Source organism: Balaenoptera ricei, chromosome 19, assembly GCF_028023285.1.
Source record: "Balaenoptera ricei isolate mBalRic1 chromosome 19, mBalRic1.hap2, whole genome shotgun sequence".
Classification (NCBI taxonomy): Eukaryota; Metazoa; Chordata; class Mammalia; order Artiodactyla; family Balaenopteridae; genus Balaenoptera; species Balaenoptera ricei.
In genome coordinates, this window is record NC_082657.1 from 16,298,363 (window position 1) to 16,323,298 (window position 24,936).

The 24,936-nt window shown below is 45.6% G+C and overlaps 1 protein-coding gene across 1 annotated transcript in view; it reads right to left on the bottom strand.

Annotated features, from left to right (window-relative positions):
- The window catches only part of WDR62 (WD repeat domain 62), a 48,387-nt gene that overhangs the window by 16,479 nt on the left and 6,972 nt on the right, over window positions 1–24,936 (bottom strand). Inside the window, exons 4-13 of the mRNA XM_059904710.1 lie at window positions 23,177–23,234; window positions 22,768–22,938; window positions 21,772–21,909; window positions 21,174–21,356; window positions 19,647–19,807; window positions 18,023–18,212; window positions 6,649–6,786; window positions 4,838–5,016; window positions 3,154–3,245; window positions 1,495–1,620 (exon numbers count right to left, since the gene is read on the bottom strand). Coding sequence (XP_059760693.1) covers window positions 1,495–1,620; window positions 3,154–3,245; window positions 4,838–5,016; window positions 6,649–6,786; window positions 18,023–18,212; window positions 19,647–19,807; window positions 21,174–21,356; window positions 21,772–21,909; window positions 22,768–22,938; window positions 23,177–23,234 — 1,436 coding nt within the window. The remainder of the gene's footprint in view (window positions 1–1,494; window positions 1,621–3,153; window positions 3,246–4,837; window positions 5,017–6,648; window positions 6,787–18,022; window positions 18,213–19,646; window positions 19,808–21,173; window positions 21,357–21,771; window positions 21,910–22,767; window positions 22,939–23,176; window positions 23,235–24,936) is intronic.

Genomic DNA, 24,936 nt, shown 5'->3' on the forward strand with positions numbered 1-24,936 from the left:
ACATAGCAAACGTGTTAACCTGTTTTTGCCCAGCTCCCGACCACCTGAGTTAGACAGAGACAGGGCAGAAAGTGGGGAAGACCAAGGACATTAATACATTCTCAGCCACAAGATTATATGTACAAAACACTTCATAGTCAAGAACTTGGAGTACGTGGACGTATTCCCTCCATGAATGGATTCTTCTTGAATATAGTTTTGAACATGTTCTTGGGTTCTGATCAGTTAAACCCCACAGGGCCTACTTCCCCTCCTCTTGGAGTCCCTTAGGGCCAGGGATCTCCGTACTGGATCTTTCCAGTCTTGGAGGGATCCCTTCAATTGCCTGGTTGAGCGAGGGCTGTAAAGAAGGACAGCCTTATGCAAAATACCAGGCCTGCACCTACTGGCTGTGTGACTCTGGCTGTAAAGTACGGTAACTGCTGGGGCAGTGCAAGGATCACATCACCCAGCACAGAATTAGCCTCCAGCAATTGTCACTGTCACCTATTTTTTGGCCAAGGTCACCAGAACCCATCCCACCTTGGACTGGCATTCTGATTTCTTTCTGCGGACCAGCACTCACCTAATGTCAGTCCTCCTGGATCAGGGGTGGAGGCAGGTGGGGGCTGGGGGCACACGAGTCACACCCAGCCCAAGAGGATACTCCAAAACTCTGGCACCAATAACTGTTCTGGAAAGGGCAGGTGCCTCAAGCCAGCACAAGGAAAGTCAGCTCCCAATTTCTGCCAAAATTGACAGGAAGAGGGGAAATCTCTTTCCAGCGGCACAGTGACCACTGAGATCCTGCCCACGAGAGAAAGGCACAGCTGACAGAGGGAGAGAGTCCAGGTAACTTCAAAAAATTCAACCTTTGGGGACTTCCCTAGTGGTCCAGTGGTTAAGACTCTGTGCTTCCACTGCAGGGGGAACGGGTTCAATCCCTGGTCCGGGAACTAAGATCCTGCATGCCACGTGGAGCGGCCAAAATAAACGATACTCCAAAAGCATTAAAAAAAAAAATTAGGGGCTTCCCTGGTGGCGCAGTGGTTGAGAATCTGCCTGCCAATGCAGGGGACACGGGTTCGAGCCCTGGTCTGGGAGGATCCCACATGCCGCAGAGCAACTAGGCCCGTGAGCCACAACTACTGAGCCTGCGCGTCTGGAGCCTGTGCTCCGCAACAAGAGAGGCCACGATAGTGAGAGGCCCGCGTACCGCGATGAAGAGTGGCCCCCACTTGCTGCAACTGGAGAAAGCCCTCGCACAGAAACGAAGACCCAATACAGCCAAAAATAAATAAATAAATTTAAAATTGAGGTTATTAAAAAAAAAAAAATTAGTCTAAAAAAATTTTTTTAAATAAATAAATAAAAATTCAATCTTTGGATCCAGCTGCGCCTGAATCCAGAGCTTGCCTCTCCCTTTTTTCTCTAAGCTAAAGGGGGCTTTTGCTGTTACATGCAGTCAAAGGAGCCCATCTAATGAGGCGCAGGACGCAGAAGGGAAGGGCTCACCAGCAAACTTGATGGCGGTGATGGAGGAGGAGTGGTCGTCCAGGGTCTGCTCCAGGTTGTAGTTCTTCTCCACGTTCAGCACGTGGATCAGTCGGTCCCGACTGGCTGAGGCCAGCAAGGTCAACCCTGAGGATGGAAAGGGTGCCACTGGGTTTCTGGGAGGCTGCTTGATGGCTTGGCCTCCCAGAGAGCAGTGTGACTGAGCTTTCCTGGCCTTGAAGAAGGAATCTTCGGTTTCTTAACTGCAGTCAACTTGCCACAAACCCAGAAAGGGGCCACTCCCCCACTCTGGGCAGTCTTTCCCCAGAGCCCCAAACCCTGGCATTTTACATCCCTTGCCACCAGTTCCTGCAGGATGACTCTTGATGTACATGCGGACACTCCTCCACTTGTGCCCACCCCAGACATTCCAGCAGAGCCCAGCACTCCTCCCTACCAAGTCCAGCTACTTGGCAGCCATGTGAGGCCCTGCCAACTTCTCAGCCTCCCCCAAAACACTGTCCCCTCACTCTCTGAGCTCTGGCTACACGAGCCTCACCTAGGCCCTACTGACCACATGCTGCCACCCTTCCTTCAGCCACTGGACCTTCGTGCTGGCCCCCTCAGACAGTGCCTAGCCTGGGCACCTGCTATGTCTGAGGCCTAACACATGACCTGAGGTGGAGAAGAGCTCGGGAGATGTGTACTGAATGAAAAGAAATTTAAAGAAAATTTGGCGGGGCAGAGGGTGTGGGGGAAGGAAGAGCATGGGAAAGAACATTAACATTATCAGGACATAACTCCACCTACATTATATTCCTGCCAAAAATGCATCATCGGAATCAAATCATGAGGAGAACAACAAACCCAAATTGAAGGAAATTCTATAAAATGACTGATCTATATTCTGCAGAAAGCCAAAGTCATAAAGACAAATTAAATAAGGCTGTGGAACTATCCCAAAACAAAGGTGACAAAAGAGGCACAACAACTGAAATGTGAACATGGACTGGAAAAACAAAGGTGCTATAAAGGACAACATTGGGACAACTGGCAAAATGTGAATAAGAACCCAAGATAGATGACAGATTTGATAAGATGCACATTTGATAAGTGCACTGTGGTCATGTAAATAGATGTCCCCATTCCTAGGAAATGCTCACAGAAGCATTTAAGGGTGAAAGCGTAGCATGCCTGCAACTTACTCTCAAGTAGTTCAGCAAATAATAATAATAATATACATGCTTTAATAATAATACACATGCTATTATTTTATTACAAGTGTATATATACACAGGTGCGCAAATAGATAGAAATGGAAAGAGGGGAAGCAGATAATTGTCACAGGTCAGACAGTTTTTAAAAGAAAAAACTTGGGGAGCCTGGGTGAAGAGGCTACAGGTATTCATTATAATATTCTTGCAATTTTTCTGTAAGCATCAAACTTTTTCAAAAGAATATGTTTGACTATTGCTCCATCTTTATCTTCTCCAGCAGAGGAGGAGCTCATTCATATATTCACTCATTCAACCTTCACCTCTTTAGCCTGAGCTCTGTTCGGGGCACTGGGGACCAGGGTAAACAAGTCGAGTCTTGCCCTGTCATTCACGGTCCCACCAGACACCAACGACTCCCCCCTGTGGCTCTGCCAAGCAGGCTGCTCCCGTGCCATGGGCTCACCTGTCTCAGGCTTCGAGTACTCCAGGCACAGCACCTCAGCATCATGGGCCTCCACCTTGACCAGCTCGTCCATGAAGTGCAGCTCGTGGATCCTGGGAGATACACACTGCCTGCTGTACCCTGCCTGGCGCCCCCACCCCTCAGCTCAGGTGCTCTGCCACTACTAGAAAAGGTCAGAGCAGCCACGTAGGTGACGTGGAGAACACCCTACCCTGGCCAAGTAGTCTACAGGTGCCCAACCTGTTCCTCATCTAAAAACCTGCCAAGCCTGCGAGCACCTCAGCGGGCACCCCGCCCCTTGTGGTTCCATGGGTAACACCTAGGATGGTCTTCTGGGGGAACAAAGGTTAGGGTAGGGATATATCAGAGGTGATCCCTGGGGCTGGGGCAGGGGTCAGAGGTCATACTCAAGGATAGGACCTATGAGTGGGAACATTTGATTCCAATCTCTCATTCTTTTTTTCCTTTTTTCTTTTTTCTGGTTGCACAGTGTGGCTTGCAGGATCTTAGTTCCCTGACCAGGAATTGAACCCAGGCCCTCAGCAGTGAAAGCGTGGAGTCCTAACCACTAGACCCCCCAGGGAACTCCCTCTCATTCTTAAAGAGTCTCAGATCCAGACTTTCCTCACATTCTTGCCAAATGAAATCAGACAACAGGTCATCCAGGACTGAAATAAGAGTCATTCCAGCTCCTCCACTCTCTACCCATGTGACCTTAGCCTAGCCACTTGGCCTCTCTTCCCTCAGTGAACTCATCTGAAAGTGGAGTGAATAACAGCACCTACGCCAGAGGGTCGGTGAGAGGATTAAATCAGTCAACACCCATGGTACTCAGGGCAGCGGCCAGCCTCGGGGAAGATCGCTATGCCCATGTTACTTCTCCGTACTGTTTTCACCATTCACAGCCGAGTGCTGTCAACGGAAGCAGCCCCCTGACACGTTCAGTTTGCCTCATGCAGTGATTGACATCAGAACAGATGCCAACATTTAAAAACCATGGAATTTCACAGAAAAAAATCTGTACTTTAGGCTCTTCTTGGACAATGGGAAGATACGACAACTTGGAGCCTATACTACCGGTGCTGCGTGGTGGCTGCCCCTTTATGGGGCACATGCTCTCCAGTGCCCGGTCCCTCCCTTTCCGCAACAGCGCCACCACCCAGGTGGTCACAGCTGTCATTCGCCACCTTAAACCTGATCCCTGGGACAGGGCTCATATTCTCTCAGCACTTATTGGGCCTGTCACATCTTGAAAAACCTCTGCAGGGTGGTAAACAGCCCGAGCCCTCAGATGTCCCATCTTCTGGTCCCTCTCCCAGGGCCACCAGAAATGCCAAGCTCCAGCTGGCATCTTCTCTGACAGTTCAGCAGTGGTACCATGTGGCTGAGAAGGTGTCACCATGCCCGAGAGTCATGCAAGTTTGCCTGTCCACCCTGCAGGCAGAGCTCACATGGTCCAGCTGCTGAGGCCCCGGTAGCTACCCTGATCTACCCTGAGCTAGCCCTTCTGGAAGCCCCTTCTCAGCTTATGTTCCCAGGGGTGGCTGGCTACCAGATTGCTACTCACAGTCCCTAATTCCCAACAGGCAGCTGGAGGTGCCAAGGCCAGGGCTCCTCCCCACTGCCCTTAGTACCTGAGCCCAAGCTGGGAGATGTACACTAGACAACGCCAGGGCCCACTTGCCTCAGATTTCCACTTCGGTCGCCTGAAGCCAAGTGCTGGCCATCAGGACTGACCTGCATGACTCGTACCCCAGCTTTCATGTCCACAGGCATCCCATTCTCACTCCCCCGGTCTGGGAAGTGTGACATGTTCTGCAGGTGCTGGATGTCATTCTCCACATACACAACCTTCAGCAGGGTCTGCAAGCGGGAGAGGACTTAGGTCAGTGCTATGAGAAGCTCTGGAGCACCTCTGCAATTTTTTCTCCTGATAGTCAGTCTCCCATTCTTCATTAGTAACAGAACTCCAATTCTGACCTGGGAGCTTCACCACTCAGAATAATAACTATGTTTCCCAGACTCCTTTACATCTAGATGAAGCTGTGTCAATAAATTCTGGTCAATGAGGTGTAAAGCAAGTGAAAACTCTTCTGCTTCTTTCCCACTATCCTGCTGCCTGGAACGTGGATGGGATGACTGGAGCACCAGCAGCCATCCTGGACCATGATGGCAAGGGCCACTCCTTCAAAATGGGCAGAGTGGAGAGCTGGACGGCTCTTGGGTCTCTAAGGGCTTCCTACAGCTGCCAAAACAGCCTGGACTAGTTACCTCTAGACTATTTTTACAAGTCAGAAAATCAAACTTTTACCTCGTTTTGGGTTTTTCTATTGTGTGCAACCAAATATAACATGGTTATCACAGATGCAGAAGAGAAGATGGCAGTATGGCAGGGGAACGTGGTGCGCTGGTGAGGGGAGTCGTAAAGGAACATTTGCTATACACACCCTGCATTAAGAGCCTTTTTTGTTCCAGCCACACTAACCTCTTTTGGGTTTTCCAACTCATCAAGCTCTTTCCAGCCATAAGGCCTTTGTCCCTTGGTGTAGAACACTCTCCCCTCCCCTCTTTACTCCTCCCAATCCTCCATATCTCAGTTCAGTTATCTCCTCCTCCAGGAGGCTGCCCCTACCGCCACAGATAAAATCAGATGACTGATTTTAGATATATCTTACTCATACCTTACAACTTTCTTTCATGGTGCTTATTATGCTTGTGATTATATCATAATTTGTGCAGTTATTGGCTGGCTGCCTCCCCCTACTAGACTGTAGGTGTCCCGGGGGCAGGAGAAGGGTCTGTCTTCGTCACTGATGTGTCCCCAGCATGCAGCACAGCGCCTAGCACTGACCTTAATAACTATCTGTAGAATCAGTGAATGCATGATTCAGGCCTCAGCTCCTCAGAGAAGCTCCCTCACTGACCTAGCAACACCAACCATTTCTTCAGTAAAGTGTTTCTCCCCAGCCTCTCATCATGGCTCTCTTTGGGATCCTGCCAGCACCTCCACCTCAGGCTTCACTGCGTGGCAGCTAGCTAGACGGGAGACGCCCCTGCCTGGTTTGGCCCATCGGGTGCTCTCCAAGGGAGTTCTAACTCAAGACTTGGGGAGCAATTTCTTCTTTGTTGAGTATGTCAGGTTGCCTGGAGTGGCTGTGTCCACACACACCTAGAGAGCAGGAGCTGAGTGGTAAAGAAAAGCAGAGAGGACCACAACCAAGACCCGACACGGCCGAAAATGAAACAAATAAATAAATAAATATTAAAAAAAAAAAAAAAAAAAGCAGAGAGGAAAGACCATGTCACCTAGAAAGAAAGAGAGGGAGAGAGAGAGAAATGAGATAGGAGACAGAGAGTGACCAGCCTTGGTTCCTGGTTCCTGTCCCTAGTGAAGCTTAACACTGAGGTTCCATAAAACTCCCTCCTACCCCCCTATCCTAGCTGCAAGTAGGCCTTTGTTCCTCCTAAAAGATGGCTCACAATGAAGCCCCTCACATTACTGAAGATGTTCTTCTGCCAGTGAGAATCAGGGCTGCTGTCCATGTTCCAGAAGCGGATGGTATTGTCTGAGGAACAAGTCAGAAAAGATCCTGATGGCAGACAAGCTCTCTGATCTTCAAACTCAGGATACACCTACAGTCCCCAGAGAACAAGGCAAAGGGCGATTCATTACAACCACTTCAATGACAGCACTATGATATACTATTGCATGGTAAAAAAAAAAGTAAGTTGCAGATAAACAGCCTTAGTGTAATGCCTTGCAAGAAAAAAAAGACACAAAATGCTACCATATATTACCCATGCTCCATCTTCAGTCCAGTCCATAAAACATCCCCACAAATAAATTTCTAAGGAAAATGGGTAGCGCAAATCACTAAGCACAAAAGGAAACAAGGTACCACGAGCAAGAAGCAGCAGAAACAACAGAGTCTAGCTTCAAATACTGGAATTATCTAACTGACTATAAAATAACTATGTTTACTATGTTTAAAGAAATAAAAGAACTTCGACAAGATTAGAAGTATGAGTAGCCAACCAGAAACTATAAAGAACAACCAAGCAGAGCTGAAAAGGAACAAAATAGAACTACTTCTAGAAATGAAAAATAAAACATATTAAAAACCAAAGACTTGACATAGTTGAAAAGAAAATTAACTGAATTGAAAGATAGAACTAAAGACGTTATTCAGAAAGCAAGTCAGAGAGACAAAGAGATAACATATAAAGAAATTTCAAAATATGGAAGCCTGGACTCTGAGATGATGATGACAGCAGCATCATAGATTTTTAATCCAAAATTCCCACGTGAAAAAGAGAAACCTGAAAGCAAAACCAAAACCCCATGGAAAATATTTATAACAAAAGTAGGTGAACAAGATATTCTCATAACTCCCCAAATACAAGCAGGTAAGAACAAATTACCTCCAGTCATAAGACCTACATGTTCTCAACATGTATATGGGAGAAAGCAGAGAGGAGCAATGAGGTATTCTAACCTCAAAGTAGCCAGCAGGTATTCACTGGAAAGCACAACTGGCCAAACTGAACAGTAGTTGAACTTGGCAGGGTGGGGATGGGGGGTTATCCACTCCAACAGTGGTTGAGTGCAGGGCTCGGCAGTAAGGTCTGAAGGGGCTGGAGAAATCAAGGCCTGGTGAGCTCTCAAAACTAACCTGCCAGGGCTCCTTTCAGGACAAAGGCCTATACTGAGGAGAAACTGCTGGGAATGGAAACAAAATTGATCAGGATAGGGACAAGAGAGACAAAGTAAAGAAGTACAGATAAAAGTAAGGACATGGGGCTTTCCTGGTGGCACAGTGGTTGAGAATCTGCCTGCCAATGCAGGGGACACGGGTTCGAGCCCTGGTCTGGGAAGATCCCACATGCCGTGGAGCAACTAGGCCCGTGAGCCACAATTACTGAGCCTGCACGTCTGGAGCCTGTGCTCCGCAACAAGAGAGGCCGCGATAATGAGAGGCCCGCGCACCGCGATGAAGAGTGGCCCCCACTTGCCGCAACTAGAGAAAGCCCTCACACAGAAACGAAGACCCAACACAGCCATAAATAAATAAATAAATAAATAAACCCAAAGTTTAAAAAAAAAAAAAAAGTAAGGACATAACATATAAATAGGAACATAACAAGGAAATATCAGAAAGCAAGCTGCCATATTTTGAAACATAAAAAGCATTAGAAAACGGAGTACTTTCTTGGCAAGTTAGCTGCCCTGAACCACACCGACTTCTAAAAATTCAGAAAAACCAGTATCACTTAAAAATGAACAACAAAAAAGGGATCCATGCCAAGCAAGCCCCAAAGTTACTCTTTAAAATAAAAGGAAAAGTGCACAAAACTGTAAATCAACTATATTTCAATTAAAAAAAAATAAAAGGAAAAGAAAAAAAGCATACCAGAAGCCACACAGCGCAGCCACAAAAAAAAAGAAAAAAAAATCTACTATAAAAACCAATACCAAGACACACTCTTGAATAAAATAACTAGGTTTAAAAAGAAAAAAATTCTTTGGGCTTCTAGGCAAAAGCAGCAAGTCACTTAAAAGGGAAAGAAAGACATCAGACATTTCAATAACCATAAGAAAATGGGCTAACATATTTAAGATAGACAAGGAAAGAAAATGTGAGCCAAGCATTTTCTATCCAGCAAAAGTGACTTTCAAGTATAAAGGGCAAAAACTGTTAGCAACATGCAAAAACTCGGGAAACATTGTCCCCACGAACTGTTCCTGACAAATCTTCTCAAGAATAAGCCATGACAACAAAAATAACTAGAGAGATGTCAACATAAGGATTAAATATATAGTTAACTGTAGAATGAAGAATAAATGAGGATCAAGTGACATCACTGAAAATGGCAGAGTAGTGAAATCCAAGAAGCCATACCTCCACCAAAGCAAACTTAAACTGGCATAAACTGTCAGAATCAACTTTTTCAGAACTCTGGAATCTAACTTACAACAACCAAGGGAGAGTTTAATGAAGAAAGAAGCTGCTGAATTTTGACATTCAAAGAAACTGCTATCAAATCACTAGCTGACCACTAAGATAATGGAATAGAGACTTCAGTGACCACAGATGAAAAAGAATACAATCCTTACATAGTTTAGAAAAGTCACTAAACAATTACAACCCACAACAAGCCTTGGGGAGGGGGAGAATTTGATCTCCAAAGTTACCACATTATAACAATCAAAATATCCAGTTTTCAACAAAAAACTATGAGACAGGCATGCAAGAAAAGAAGAAAGTGGACTTCCCTGGTTGCGCAGTGGTTAAGAATCCGCCTGCCAATGCAGGGGACACGGGTTCCATTCACAGGAAAAAAGAAATTAACAGGAAGCCCAGATTGGACTCATTAAACAAAGACTTTAAATCAACTGTTTTAAATATACTGAAAGAGATCAAAGAAATTATGGACAAAGTAAAGGAAACCGGGAGAATAATATCTCATCAAACAGGGAATATCAATAAAGAGACAGAAATCATAAAAAGGAACCAAGTAGAAACATGGAGTTGAAAAGTATAATAACTAAAATAAAAAATTCAGGGACTTCCCTGGTGGCGCAGGGGTTAAGAATCCGCCTGCCAATGCAGTTCGATCCCTGGTCCAGGAATATCCCACATGCCACAGAGCAACTAAGCCCATGCGCCACAACTACTTAGCCTGTGCTCTAGAGCCCACGAGCCACAACTACTGAACCCACATGCCGCAATTACTGAAGCCCATGTGCTCTAGAGCCCACGTGCCGCAACTACTGAGCCCAAATGCTGCGGCTACTGAAGCCCATATGCTTAGAGCCCTTGCTCTGCAATGAGAAGCCACCGCAATGAGAAGCCTGCGCGCCGCAACAAAGAGTAGCCCCCAGTCGACACAACTAGAGAAAGCCCGTGCACAGCAATGAAGACCCAACACAGCCATAAATAAATAAATAAATAAACATGTGGTATGCCTATACATATGGTATCCCTTTAAAATAAATAAATAAAAAATTCACTAGGGTTCAACAGCAAATTTGACAGGCAAAGAAAAGAATCACTAAACCTAAAAATAGGTCAATTGAAATTACCTAGTCTAAGGATCAGAAAGAAAAAAGTATAAAGAAAAATAAATAAAGTCCAAGGGATTTATGGAACACCATGGAGAATACCAACGTATACATTACAGGAGTACCAGAAAGAAAGGAGAACAGGAAAAGAGCATAAAAAATATTAAAAAAAATAATAGCCAAAAACTTCAAATTTGATACAAGAATCAACACATTAAAGAAGCTTAAAAAACTCCAAGTCGGATAAACAAACTAAAAGAGATCCACATCAAGACATACCACAAAGTATTGAAAGCCAAATCCAAAAGAGAAAATCATAAAAGCAACATGAGACAAGTGATTTATCCCATAGAAAGGATCCTCAATAAAATTAACAGTTGATCTCTCATCAGAAATCATGGAAACCAGAAGGCAGTGAGACTACACATTTAAAGTACTATAAAGAAAAAATTGTCAACCAAGAATTCTATATCAAGCAAAACCATCCTTCGAAAATGGAGAAACTGGGGACTTCCCTGGCAGTCCAGTGGTTAAGACTCTGCATTTCCAATGCAGGAAGTGTGGGTTTGATCCCTGATTGCGGAACTAAGATCCCACATGTGGCATGGTGTGGCCAAATAAATAAATAAATAAAATAAAAATTAAAAAATGGGGAAATTGGGAGACTTCACATATAACAAAAGTTGAGGGAATTTGTGGCCAGTAGACCTGCTCTACAAGAAATGCTAAAGAGAGTCTTTCAGGGTTAAGTGAAAGGACATGAGACAGGAACCTGAAGTCACATGAAGAAATGATGAACACTGGTAAAGGTAACTATATAAATAAATATAAAAGCCAGTATTATTGTATTTTTGGTTTGTAATTCCTCTTTTTTTCTATATGATTTAAAAGACAAAGGCATAAGACAATAATTTAAGATCAGTGTTAATGAGAATACAGTGTATAAAGACATAATTTGTGACTATAACAACATACAGGGGGAGGGACAGAGGTATATAAGGAGCAGAGTGTTTGTATACTACTGAAGCTAAATTGGTATTACTTCAAACTAGTTTGTTAATAATTTAAGATGTCACTTGTAACCCTCCAGTAAAAAAATAACTTTAAAATATACAGAAGAGGAAATGAGAAGGAAATCAAAATGGAACATTACAAAAAATCAATTAAACACAAAAGAAGGTAGTGATAAAAGAATTAAGAAACATTAAAGATATCATATAGAAAGCAAATAGCAAAATGGCAAGAGTAAGACCTACTTTATGAACAATTGATTTACATGTAAACGGATTAAGCTCTTCAATCAAAAGAAAATAAATGGCAGCATGCATTAAAAAAAAAAATCCAACTATATGTTGTCCACAAGAGATTCACTCTATATCCAAAAATACATACAGGTTGAAAGTGAAGGTATGGAAAGATATTCCATACAAATAGTAACCAAAAGGGAGCTTTGCATGTCTATAGTAATGCCAGACAAAATAGACTTTAAGTAAAAAATTATTACAAGTGACAAAAAAGGGTCAATTATAAAGAAGATATAACAAACACAAACATACAACTAACACAGAGACCCAAAATATATGAAGAAAAAGTTGACAGAATTGAAGGAGGAAATACACAGTTCTACAATAATAGTTAGGAGTTGGGGGAGTTGGGGACTTCAATATTCCATTTTCAATAAAAGATAGATCTAGGGGACTTCCCTGGTGGTCCAAGGGTTAAGAATCCGCCTTCCAATGCAGGGGACGTGGGTTCAATCCCTGGTCGGGGAACTAAGATCCCACATGCCATGAGGCAACTAAGTGTGCGTGCTCTAGAGCCTGTGCACCACAACTAGAGAGCCCACACACCACAACTAGAGAGCCCACGCATTGCAACTACTGAGCCTGCACGCCACACCTAGAGAGCCCATGTTCCACAACTACTGAGCCCGCGCACCACAAGAGAGAAGCCCGTGTGCCACAACAAAGAGCCCACGCGCTTCAACAAAAGATCCCACGTGCCGCAACTAGGACGCAACACAGCCAAATAATAAATAAATAAATAAATAAATAAAAAAAATGAATGACTACTTCAGCTTAAAAAATATATATATAGATCTAGAGAGATAAAGAACACCCAATAACAGCAAAACACATTTTTCTCATATGAACATGGAACATTCTCCAGAATAGACCACATATAGGCCACAAAATAAGTCTCAATAAACTTTAGAGACTTTGATCATACAATCTTCTCCAACTACAGTGGAACGAAATTACAAATGAATAACAGAGGAAATATGGAGAATTAACACATATGTGGATATTAACAGACCTTTACATAACCAATGGGTCAAAGTAGAAATCAAAAGAGAAATTAGAAAATACTTTGAGACCAATGAAAATGAAAACACAGTATACCAAAGCTTATGGGATGCAGCAAAAGCAATGCTCAGAGGGAAATTTACAGTTGTACATGCCTACAAAAAAAGATCTCAAATCAATTAACTTCTTACCTTAAGGAACTAGAAAAAGAAGAGCAAAATAAACCAAAGCTAGCAGAAGAAAGGAAATTATAAAGATTACAAAGGACATAAACAGTCTTTTTTGCAGAAATGGAAAAGCTGATCCTAAATTTCATATAGAATTGCAAAGGATCCCCAGATAGTCAAACCAAATCACTACAAAACTATAGTAATCAAATCAATGTGGTACTGGCATAAAGATAGACATATATCAGTAGAATAAAATTGAGAATCCAAAATTAAACCCATACATCTATGGCCAGTTGATTTTCAACAAGTGTGCCAAGATCACCTAAGGAGGAAAGAATAGTCTGCTCAACAAGTGGTGCTGGGATTATCCATTCACAAGCAAAATAATGAATTTGGACCCTTACTTCACCATATACAAAAATTAACTCGAAAGAGATCAAATACCTAAGTGGAAGAGCTAAAATAATAAAACTCTCAGAAGAAAACGTAGGAGTAAATCTTCATGACTAGAATTTGGCAACGGTTTTTTAGATATGACACCAAAGACACAAGCAACAAATCAAAAAATAGAGAAATTGGACTTCATCAAAATTAAAAACCTTTGTTCATCAAAGGACAACATCAAGAAAGTGAAAAGACGACATAAAGAATGGAAGAAGGGCTTCCCTGGTGGCGCAGTGATTGAGAATCCGCCTGCCAATGCAGGGGACGTGGGTTTGAGCCCTGGTCTGGGAGGATCCCACATGCTGTGGAGTGGCTGAGCCCGCGTGCCACAACTGCTGAGCCTGCAGTCTGGAGCCTGTGAGCCACAACCGCTGAGCCCATGTGCCACAACTGCTGAAGCCTGTGCGCCTGGAGCTCGTGCTCCACAACAGGGGAGGCCACCACGATGAGAGGCCTGTGCGCTGCAGCGAAGAGTCGCCCCCGCTCGACGCAACTGGAGAGAGCTGGCACACAGTGATGAAGACCCAACACAGCCATAAATAAATAAATAAATAAAATTAAACAAAACTATAAAACTTCTAAAAAAAAAAAAAGAATGGAAGAAAATATTTGCAACTTATATACCTGTTAAGGGTCTAGTATCCAGGATATATAAAGAACTCTTACAACTCAAAAGCAAAAAGACAAACAGCCCAATTAAGAAATAGGCAGGGGGTTGGGGGGCTTCCCTGGTGGCGCAGTGGTTAAGAATCTGCCTGCCAATGCAGGGGACATGGGTTCGAGCCCTGGTCCAGGAAGATCCCACATGCCATGGAGTAACTAAGCCTGTGCGCCACAACTACTGAGCCTGTGCTCTAGAGCCCGTGAGTCACAACTACTGAAGCCCGTGTGCCAGAGCCCATGCTCCGCAGCAAGAGAAGTCACCGAAATGAGAAGCCCGTGCACCACAACAAAGAGTAGCTCCCACTCGCCGCAACTAGAGAAAGCCCGCACGCATGCAGCTACGAAGACCCAACGCAGCCAAAAATGAATAAATACATAAATAAAAATTAAAAAAAAAAGAAAAGAAATAGGCGGGGAAGGGGATATGGGGATATATATATACATATTGCTTATTCACTTTGTTATACAGCAGAAACTAACACAACACTGTAAAGCAACTATACTCCAATAAAGATGTTAAAAAAAACCCAAAAAAAACAGGCAGGACTTCCCTGGTGGCGCAGTGGTTAAGAATCCGCCTGCCAATGCAGGGGACATGGGTTCAATCCCTGGTCTGGGAAGATCCCACGTGCCGTGGAGCAACTAAGCCCATGCGCCACAACTACTTAGCCTGCCTGCTGCAACTACTGAAGCCCGTGCGCCTAGAGTCCATGCTCCACAACAAGAGACGCCACCGCAAAGAGAAGCCCACACATTGCAATGAAGAGTAGCCCCTGCTCGCCACAGCTAGAGAAAGCCTGTGCACAGCAGCGAAGACCCAATGCAGCCAAAAATAAGTTTTAAAAAATTAATTAAAAAAAAAAAAGAAATAGGCAAAAATCTTGAATAGACATTTCTCCAAAGAGGAAATACAAATGACCAACAAGCACATGAAAAGAGGCTCAAAATTATTAATCATTAGGGAAATACAAGTCAAAACCACAATACCTTGCAAATACTAAGATAGCTATAATTTTTAAAAAACCAAACAGAAAAATAACCAGTGTTGGCAAGGATGTGGAGAAATTGGAACTTTCATACATTGCTGGTGGGAAAGTAAAATGATGCAGCTGCCATGGAAAAGTCCGGCGGTGGTTCTTCAAAAACTTAAACATAGGATTACCACATGACCAGTAATTCCACTGCTGGCTATACACCCGAAAGAAGTGAAAACAGGTGTTCAAACAAAGCTTTTATACAATAGCACTATTCACAATAGCCACAAGGTTATTTTGGCTATTATGAATAGGGAATAAACCAAAAAGAAACAACTCAAATGTCCATGAACTGATAAATGCATAACAAAATGTATTATCCATACAGTGGAATAGTATTATTCAACCTTAAAAAGGAATAAAGTACTGAAACATGCTACAACATAGATGAACCTTGAAAACATTGTTAAATGAAAGACGTCAGACACGAAGTCCACATATTCTGTAATTCCATTTATATGAAACATTCAGAACAGGCAAACCCATAGCAACAGAAAGCAGATTAGCTGTTGCTATGGGCTGGGAACAGTAGGAATGGAAAGTGATTGCTTAATGGGTACAGAGTTTCCTTTTGGGGTGACGAGAAAGTTCCAGAACTAGACAGTAGTGATGGTTGTACAACACTGTGGATGTCCTAAATAACACTGAATTGTATATTTAAAATGATTTAAGTGGTAAGTTTTATGTTATGTGTATTTTACCATAATATATATGTACACTTATACTCCCCTCAAATAAATGGGTATCAAAAGGGAGAAAACATAGTATATAATGGCTATATGATCAGATCATACAGATACAGAAAAATTAATCTAAAAATTAGGGGAGAATGGGGAGAACATTTGCAAAAAAAAATTGTTTTAACTGTTTTCAGAAATGAATTATCATTCTTAGGCTGTTGTATTATAATGTGGGAACAAGGAAATGATTAACTGGGGATATTCTAATTCCATCATCCCCCTATGTCTTTGAGAACTAGGATTCTGGAAGGATCAATCCAACAGCTATAAGCATCCCCAGCACCCAGACTGTGACTTTGAAATACCAATTCAAAGTGAAAAAACAAAACAAAACAAAACAAAAAACGGGGCTTCTTCAAGAAATGGCTGATTCCAGGTTTGGGGCAGGAAATGCACAAGATGAGGCTAGAACACCTTGTCATCCCTTGTCATTAGCAAGGTAGCTAATCAAAGACTACTGGCATCATGTCCAAAGGACTCAGGAGCCAACCTGAAGAGGCTTCCACTGGCCAAAGATGGGACAATTTGAGCTCCAATAATGTTAATAATTGTAATCAATTAAAATATATTCAATATATTTAAATATATGAATTTATAATGATATTAAATAAAAACAACTAGTTACCTTTAGAGGACAAGGAACCAACTCATTATCCTGAAAACTGGTAATAAAAGGGAAAAAATCAAGCATTTATCCTGCCTTTCCTATAGGAAGTGTACCACTGGGTGACCAAATGGTAGATGAGGGGAAGTTTCTCTTCATATAAGCAGTCTAACTAGATAGAATTAGAATATCACCATATTGCAACCCCCAGTGAATAAAGGGATCTAGGCATCGAGTGTCAACAGCTGCTAACGATAATCAATCAACTGTACATTTCTTTCATGTGGTTTCCTAGATCTCTGTTTTATTGAAAAAAAAATATGAAGGACAGAGAAAGACAGCACATTAGAGTAACAGAAAAAGAGAGAATGGGGTAGAGGCAACTCTTAAATCCATATTGGCTGAGAACTTTCCAGAACTGATAAAAAGATCTATCCACAGATATTTCTGTTGAGAATATATATATAAATAACCAGCAGATGCAAAGAAGATGAATTGAAAAAAAAAAACACGTATTAAACTGATAACAAGAGTGAGGGTGAGAGAGACAGCAAGAGTGGGGGGTGGGGAGGTGATCAAAGTAGACTTTAGCTTGATCTGTAATATTTCACCTTTTTCTAAGGAGAATATATTTATAAATAAATTTTGAAAGTTATTTAAAAAACATTCTTGTTAAGTGAGAAAAGTGCTATCAACAGAAATGTCAGATCCACGAAGGCAGATGTATTCAAGCAAAGGGCTGAATAATGCCTGTTCAAAAGGATAAAGTTATTTCTCACAATCCTGAACTGGGCCACTGAAAACATAATTTCTCTAGAACAAACATTCCTAGTAATAAGAAATTTTCAGGAAAAAAAAAAAAAGCAGACTACAATTCTTCCTCTACCTTAGCTTATCTACAAGTCTTACCTGCAAGAAGTATTATACTTAGAACAGCTTCAGAATGAAAAATCCCCACAGATTCATTCTCAGAAAATAAAGACTTCTTCAACACTTAAATAAAAAAGGGCTTCCCTGGTTGCACAGTGGTTAAGAATCCGCCTGCCAATGCAGGGGACATGGGTTCTATCCCTGGTCCGGGAAGATCCCACATGCCATGGAGCAACTAAGCCCGTGTGCCACAACTACTGAGCCCGCACGCCACAACTACTGAAGCCCGTGTGCCTAGAGCCCGTGCTCCGCAACAAGAGAAGCCACCGCAATGAGAAGCCCGCGCACTGCAACAAAGAGTAGCCCCCACTCGCCGCAACTAGAGAAAGCCCGCGCACAGCCATGGAGACCCAACACAGCCAAAAAATAAATAAATAAATAAATAAGTAAATTTATTAAAAAAAAAAAAAAAAAAAGCCATGAACTACGCAAACGCCCTCGACAGAAAGCTCCCTGAGGTACACACGCTGCTGCTGTAGGACTTCTGCACTTGCCGCACTCACAATGGCGGTGTGCCTCACCCCTGACTTCCTGCAGGTCCCCCCACTCGAATGTCACATCTTCAGAGAGGCTTGCCCTGACCACTCTCCTTTCTAGAATAGCACCCTTGAACCCCTTTTCCCCTAGGCGGCTTTGTTTTTCTTCAGAGAAGTATTGTACTTGGCATGTTCCATATTGATACGTTTACAGGTTTACTCTACCACCCGGATGTGAGCTCCAGGAGATCAGGACTTGTGTCAGTTTCCTGCCCAGCTGTGTCCTCAGCACCCAGAACAGCACCTGGCACATAGCAGGGGTCCATGAGTATCTTTTGCAGGTATGGTTGAACGGGTTCCCCAAACTCTGCAGAAGCTTCCTCAGCTGAGCCCCAGCTGGGGGCTGAGCAGGGGGAGGGGGAGGGAGAGAGGGGCTCACCTCCACGTTCCAGACGTAGGAGCTGTGGAAGAGCTCCGACCACACCTTGCCTACTTTGTTGATGTCTTTGACATCCCAGATGTAGATGCTGTGGTCCTTATACACACAGGACAGCCACTGGTGGATGGGGTCGAAGATCAGCGCCACTGTATCCGGGTAGATGGCTTCTGCCTTCCTGCAGAAAAGGAAGCTGACAAGGCCACGTGAGTCATCAATGACCATCAATGTCACTGTGAGTAGTAACAGCTGCCTCTGGTGATGCCTGAGCTGCCTCCTGCCTGGCAATGCCATCCCTTATGATCTTTGTGGTGACCTATCTCTCCTACTCCAACTCCACTTCTCACTCCTCCATCTTCTTTCTTTGCTTTGCTTCTAATACAGAGACTGTAAACTGGAAGCTTCTGCCTGGCCCCTAAGAGCGTTTGAATTTTCGACTCCTGTTAATATTTCTCTCCCCTTTTCACTCGGCCCAAGCTCCATCCTCTCTCTCTGAGCATAGGATAATGGGCACAAAGATCAGGCCTTCTCTCTCTCAGCCTCACAAACACATGATCAAAATTCCCTGTGTAAGGGGGCTGGTGAGCCGTCCCCTGGCTTGGGGCCTTCCTACCAAGGCAACAGTTGACTGAGCACTTACTGTGTGCCGAGCTGAGAGCTTTAGCTGTGCTGAATTCCCACAATCTCCATGAAAGGCAGGTACTATATTTTACAGATGAGGAAACTGAAGCACTGGTTGATACAGTGACCTGCCCGAGGCCACACAGCACACAGCAGAAGGTGGCAGAGCTGGGCACCCCGGCCACTACAACACACTACTGTCTGTGGGTTGCTCACCCACCTTCTCTTTCCTTTGCGACATCCAGTAAGCCCCTCCACGCGCTCTCTTAGAAAAGGCACACCCAGGAGGTAGTGTCCAGTAATCTACGAAGAGGCAGCCCCAGGCACCCAGAACCCTCTGGTTAGGTAGCCCCCCACCCCCACAAAACAGACTTACAACAAAGGGGAAGATAAGCCACAGCTCAGCCCCTCCACCCGCTCTCAACGTGGCAGTCAGAGGAGCTACTACTCAAGGCCTGACCAAGTAACACCAGTGCCTGAGGTCCCAGTGGCTGCCCAGTGACCTCAGAATAGGCTCCAAGCTCCTCTCAGCAGCTTCCATCAATGCTCGCACCTGTCTCCTACCACCCTCCCCCCAGCACACTGGGCTCCAGCCACACAGCCCCCAGCCGTTCCTGTGACACACCGAGCCCAGTGTGCTGTCCCCTTAAGGCCTCTGCATTTGCTGTTGGGATCCAGCTCTCCACACAGCTGGCTTGTTCTCACCAGAGAGGCCTCCCCTGGCCACCCAGTCAACAGCCCCACCCCCAGACACTCTCCTTCTTGAGTCCCTGCTTTATTTCACCAAAGCATTTACGACTATCTGAAATGATCTTGTTTATGCACTCATTTATCATCCAGCACCCTCACTAGACTGCAGACTTCACGAAATCCTGCTGCCTCCTTACAGCCTGTATCCTGCTTCCAGCCCAAGGCTGGCCAGTAGGTAGATGGATCTGGAAGCATGGATGGATACCAGCAGACAGACTCTAGGTAGGCCCCTCTCCTTCCCCGTGCCAGGTAGTACCTGGGCTCCAGGCCCTGGGCCACATCCACTCCAAGGTAGTGCGGCTTGGGCAGGTTGGCGAGGTATTGCAGGCTGTGGGCTTGGAATATGCGGACTATCCCATCTGTGCAGCCGCAGAAGATGAGCTCCTGGCTGACACAGAGGCAGGAAGACAGCGAGACCTGTGGGGGCAAAGGGGACCCAAGTGGACTTAGTGTTTTGTGTGGCCCAGTTCAGGGATACGGAGGCTGACAGAACAGCCTTGGGCCTCCAGAAAAGCCTTACAGTTTTAGGGTCTAAGAAGTCCATTTTTGCAAATGTTAAGATTTTTGAAATCAGGATATAGTGCTTCAGTCACTATTGAAGGAAAGGGGGCAGCAGGCAGACAGAGGCACAAATTGGGACAGAGTTATCATTGTTATAGAGGAATTCAGCTTTGTGTGGAAAATATCTCCTCAGCCGATTGTGAATTCAGATAGGTCACTTGCAGTAGCAGCATTGAACTTTAGGCTTAAATTAAATTTTAGGCTTTATTCCTTATTGCTTAAAAATACCTTCATAGAGATTATACTTTAAAGCAGGGTAGAAAAAAGTTATTATATATAGGAAGGACTGTCTCTTCTGCCAGGGCATGCAGATAGAAGGGGCAGGAACTGCCAGACCTCTGGATACAGCTTAGAGGAGTTTTTCCAAATCTAGAGGGACTAAGTTTATGGGTCATTTAAGACACCTGCTCAGGGGCTAAACATCTATCTATCCAAAGCTTCTGACTTGCTTAAAAGCTGCATGAGTTCTAGCAAGAGGATTCAAATGAGAGAAATAAATGACGTTTAACCAACTAGGAAAGACAGATAAAGCTTGGAATTCTTCCACACACCTCTTGCCATGCCATTAACCCTGAAGCTGAGCTCCAGAGGGGAGTCATAAAAGCAGGAATAGGACAAGGAGGAAAACTGTGACGCTCCTGCTAACAGCCAAACAGGCATCCAATTCCAGGACAGGAAGACAGCTTGGATGCAAACCCTCAGATCCTGAAGAAAAGTGGTTCTGTAATTTATTGATATATCACCTTTCAGTTTAAAATTTTATGTATTTTATATAGTCTTTAACTATAAAAGTAATATAAAAATTATTAAGTCAATTATACCTTAGATTAAAAAAGAAAAAAAAAGCAGTCCTCCCACCAGCCAAGAGTGTCCAGTGAAGAAAAGAAACGTGAACTGGGTCAAATGGTGATGGGAAGACAATTGTAACCCTGACCCCCATTATAGGGGAACCAGGCACTGTGCTAAGTGTCTTACATATATTATCTCGCATGACTCCCCTGTCAACTCTGTGAGGTAGGCAGAAGTAGTTCCATTTTACAGATAAGAAAACTGAGACTCAGAGAGGGAAAGTCACTCTCCCAGAGTTGTACAAGCAGAACAAGAAGTCAGACCCAGAGCTGGTGTGACCAACTATCACACAGGGGCACTGCTGAGTGTCCCTGGAGACACATGTCATGGGGAGTGTTTCCCCCACTGACAGCAGAGAGGGAGGCTGGGGTACCTTTAGGTTGATCCACTTCTCCAGCACCCTCTTCTCGTTGAACTGGCAGAGGAGGCCCGAGTAGGACACACAGAAGGTACTGCCTGTCATCTGGCCCCGGCCACAAGCCACACCACAGAAGACGTTGTTGTGCAGCTCACCCAGGATGCCTGAGCGCCCCACGAGGGGCACTGTGCCCGTCACCTGGAGGCAGAGCAGGGCACAGTGAGACACTGTCCACATGGCCTAGCCCCCAGCAAGGTCACGGCGGGCCTCTCATGACCAGTGGATACGACACAGCTAAACAGGAGAACTCTCAGAAACTCCTCCAAATGGAGAAGGGAAGAACAAAGAGAACACACACTTCCAGGCAGAGCGGCTGGAGGCGGCAGGCCAGGGATGAAGTCTGGCCCCGGGGTCCAGCAGGGGAGGTTACCCGGCAGGGCCTACCAGCCAGTCAGCACCCGGAGAGCAGGCCCAGAAGCAGAAGGCAGACCCCTGAGAGGCTAGACACCCTCTGAGACCACTGCCCCCGAATCTCAGGTAGCACCAGGAGTCCCGACTGCCCCTGACAGTTCCTCCCCTGGGCCCGGATGAGGTGGCAGGGACAGCAACTCACCTTTGCTTCAGTGGAGACTTCCAGGAACCAGAACCTCACATGCCGGTTCCCAACAGTGACAAAATAGCTGCTGTCCTCTGAGAAGGAGAGGGAGATGACCCTGCACGATACCTTGTTGGAAGCCACCACGATGTCTTTCTGGAAGAATCGGTGCAGAGAAGTTCACGCCAGCACCCACCTCATCAGTCTCTTTGAGCCTTTGCCCTCAGCCCTGCGTCTCTCAACCCTCCCCTGCTCCAAGTCTGTTTTCCTTGGGCCCTCCTTTTTGGGGAAACCTACGTGTGACACTCTTATCATTCCCAACACAGGCCTGGAAAGGTTCCCACGTGAGAGTAAGTTCCAGAGCTCTCCTCAAGAGTCCAAGCCCTGCAGCTCACATGTGGTGTTGAGGACAGCCACAGCTGGAAGGTAAGGACAATACGACCCACGCTGCCGGATATCGGGCTCTTACTCTGGGCCCTGCTGAGCCCTTCACAGGATAACTCGTGGAATCCCCTCAGCAGTCCTACAAGGGAGGTGCTTCTCCCCACCACCCTGTCATGCTCAGAGGGGGCTGTCACATGCTCAAGGTCACACAACAGGTCATGAACAGAGGCAGGACTTGATACCCACTTCTTCCGACTCCAAGTCCTCCCCAAGCTGTTCCAAAGTCCAGCCTTCCAGAGCATATCAACTCACTGAATTCTCACAACTCAACAAAGCGGATACTATTATACCCATTTTACAGATGAGGAAACAGACTCACAGAGAGGTTAGGTCCCTTGCTCAAGTTCACAGCTGGTCAATATAAAAAGAATTATATGTTCCCTGGGTTGACAGCTTGTCACATGCCCTGCAACAGGTGCCTAGAACCGGGATTGGCATGTACTAGATGCTCAATAAATATTTGCTGGTTAAACCCTTTACCAAGTTACCTCATTTAGTTCTCCCAATGCCCGAGACTCAGGGTGTTCTGGCAGCTGGCTGCCTGTCACACACCCACCAGTCAGCTCTTACCTTCCAGTCCCAGACGTTGAGTACCATGTCGTGCTGGTAGCCCATGGACACAATGTGCTTCATATTGGGGGAGAAGGCCACACAGGCCACACCGTACTTGTGGCCCAGCATCTCCGCCACCTGACTCTTCTCTTCCACGTCCCAGATGCGCACAGCGGGCCTGTGCCCGTTCTGGGGAAGATTGGGGCCATTTACTGCTGCCGGGTTCTGCACCCAGGTGGGGCTTGAGGGGCTTTCAGGGCTGAAGTTGGCATTGCCCCAGGGTGCACCCGAAAGCCACCTCGCCCATCTGTCACGGGGCTTTTCTAGCCCAGGAAGGAGCTATTCCAGGGATTCCTCAGGCCTCCTGGGAGCAGAAGGAATGGCCCCAAGGCCCCTCCCCACCCACTCACTCATGAACACGACTCACCTCTCCCGTCACTATGTACTTTCCATCAGGGGAGAAGGCCAGGGCACTCAGAGACTTCCTGGGGGCAAGGAAAGGGGTTGATCACTGATTCCACTGAGGATGGGCAGCCAGACCCCAGCCTGGCTGTGCTCACAGCACTCGGCCCACTCCTCACTCCCCGAGAGCCAGGGCTGCGTGCTTGCCCAGCACAGCACCCAGTGCGTTCCCTGCTGCTGGAAGAAGCGGGGGCAGCGGCACAGGGAAATGGGGTTTTGTAAAAGCAAAGGCCCCTTCCTCCCCAAAACCCCAAACCCTGATGGGGTGGATGCTGTATGGAAACCCTCCTTCCCTCTCCCTCTGACAGGGTGGGCTCCCTAAGACCCCATCCACCCTGTAACCCTGAGAAATTCAGATGCAGGAAATGGTACAGATCTGGCCTAACTATGCAGGTGGTACTGATGGAGGACCCTGGCAGACATCACACTGAGACAGCCTGCAGCCTGTGCTCCACTGCTAACCGCTGAAGGTGTCCTGGAAAACCCGTAAACAACCAACATGTTTCTCTTCGACACTCCCAGCTAGCCTGCAAGAGCCCTGAACGACCAGTCTAGTTTGCATGTTTTGTGGCAGCAAGTTTCACTGTTCCCAGACTGTGTTGTTTTTTCTCTCCTCTCTCTCTTTTAATCCTGTTTTTACCTCTGTTCCTTAGCAGTCTAGCAATTGTCCACCTCGAATGAGTAAACTGCTGTGCAGATAACTAAGTCGAGGGCTCTAAGTGAGTCACTGAAAATGTCATAGAACATTTATCATCATCAACTCAACCCTCTGCAGCTTCCCACTGCTCCTTAAGGTAACAGCCAAGGTGTGCTGCCTATCCAATATCCACTCGCCTCTCTTTCCTCACGAAGGGAAGCCCAGTTTTCATGGGGATGGCAACGGCCCCAGCTGGAGTGCATCTCCTCACCTCTCCTGCAGCCACACAGGCACAGCTACATGACGCAGTCTGGCCAATGAGAGGTAAGCTGAAGTGTTGTGTGGGACTTCCAGAAAAGCTTCTCAAAGGGAACTCTTGGCCCTGCTCCCCACTTACTCCCACATGACAACCAGAATTTCACCTTGGGCCATGAGGTGATCTTAAGCCTCCCAATAAGCATGGTGAACAGAAAGACAGAAGGAGTGGGGTCCCTGATGCTGGCAGAGACACCAGCCCCCTAAGTGCCTGCTTCCTGGTTTTGCATGTGCAGGAAGAGCACGTCCTTGCGTTTTAAGCCATGCCTGTTGGGGGTGGGGAAGAGGGCGGGTCTGTCGTCTGCAGCTGCCCTAGCCTGGCCCTCTGCCAAATGGGCACCGCTACACTGATTCCTCATGCACACTCCGTGCCGTCAAGACCCTTCCTAGCCAGTTTTGAGATGAGGAGACCTCAACACAAGGAAGTCGTGCCAAGGTTACCTAACCAGACAGGGCGTATGAGAATTCCCCAGGGAGCTTTTGAAAACTATCACAGCCATGCTAAAACTAGTGAGTAAAAGTTCGGTAAGGAACAGGGTAGTATCTGCATAGTTTCAGAGAAGCTCCCCTCAAGATACTCACTAATCACAAAGGGGAAAAGGGAGGCTTCCCAGTGGAGAAGCTTGGCAGACACCACCTTAACCAAGGGCTCAAGGTGATCACCACCAGCCACAGGAGAGAACGACATCACGCAGCTCCTGACAGAATGCGCTGAGCAGAACGCAGCATTCCTTCGGAGGTGTTCCTGCAGAACCTAACTCTATCTATGAGGA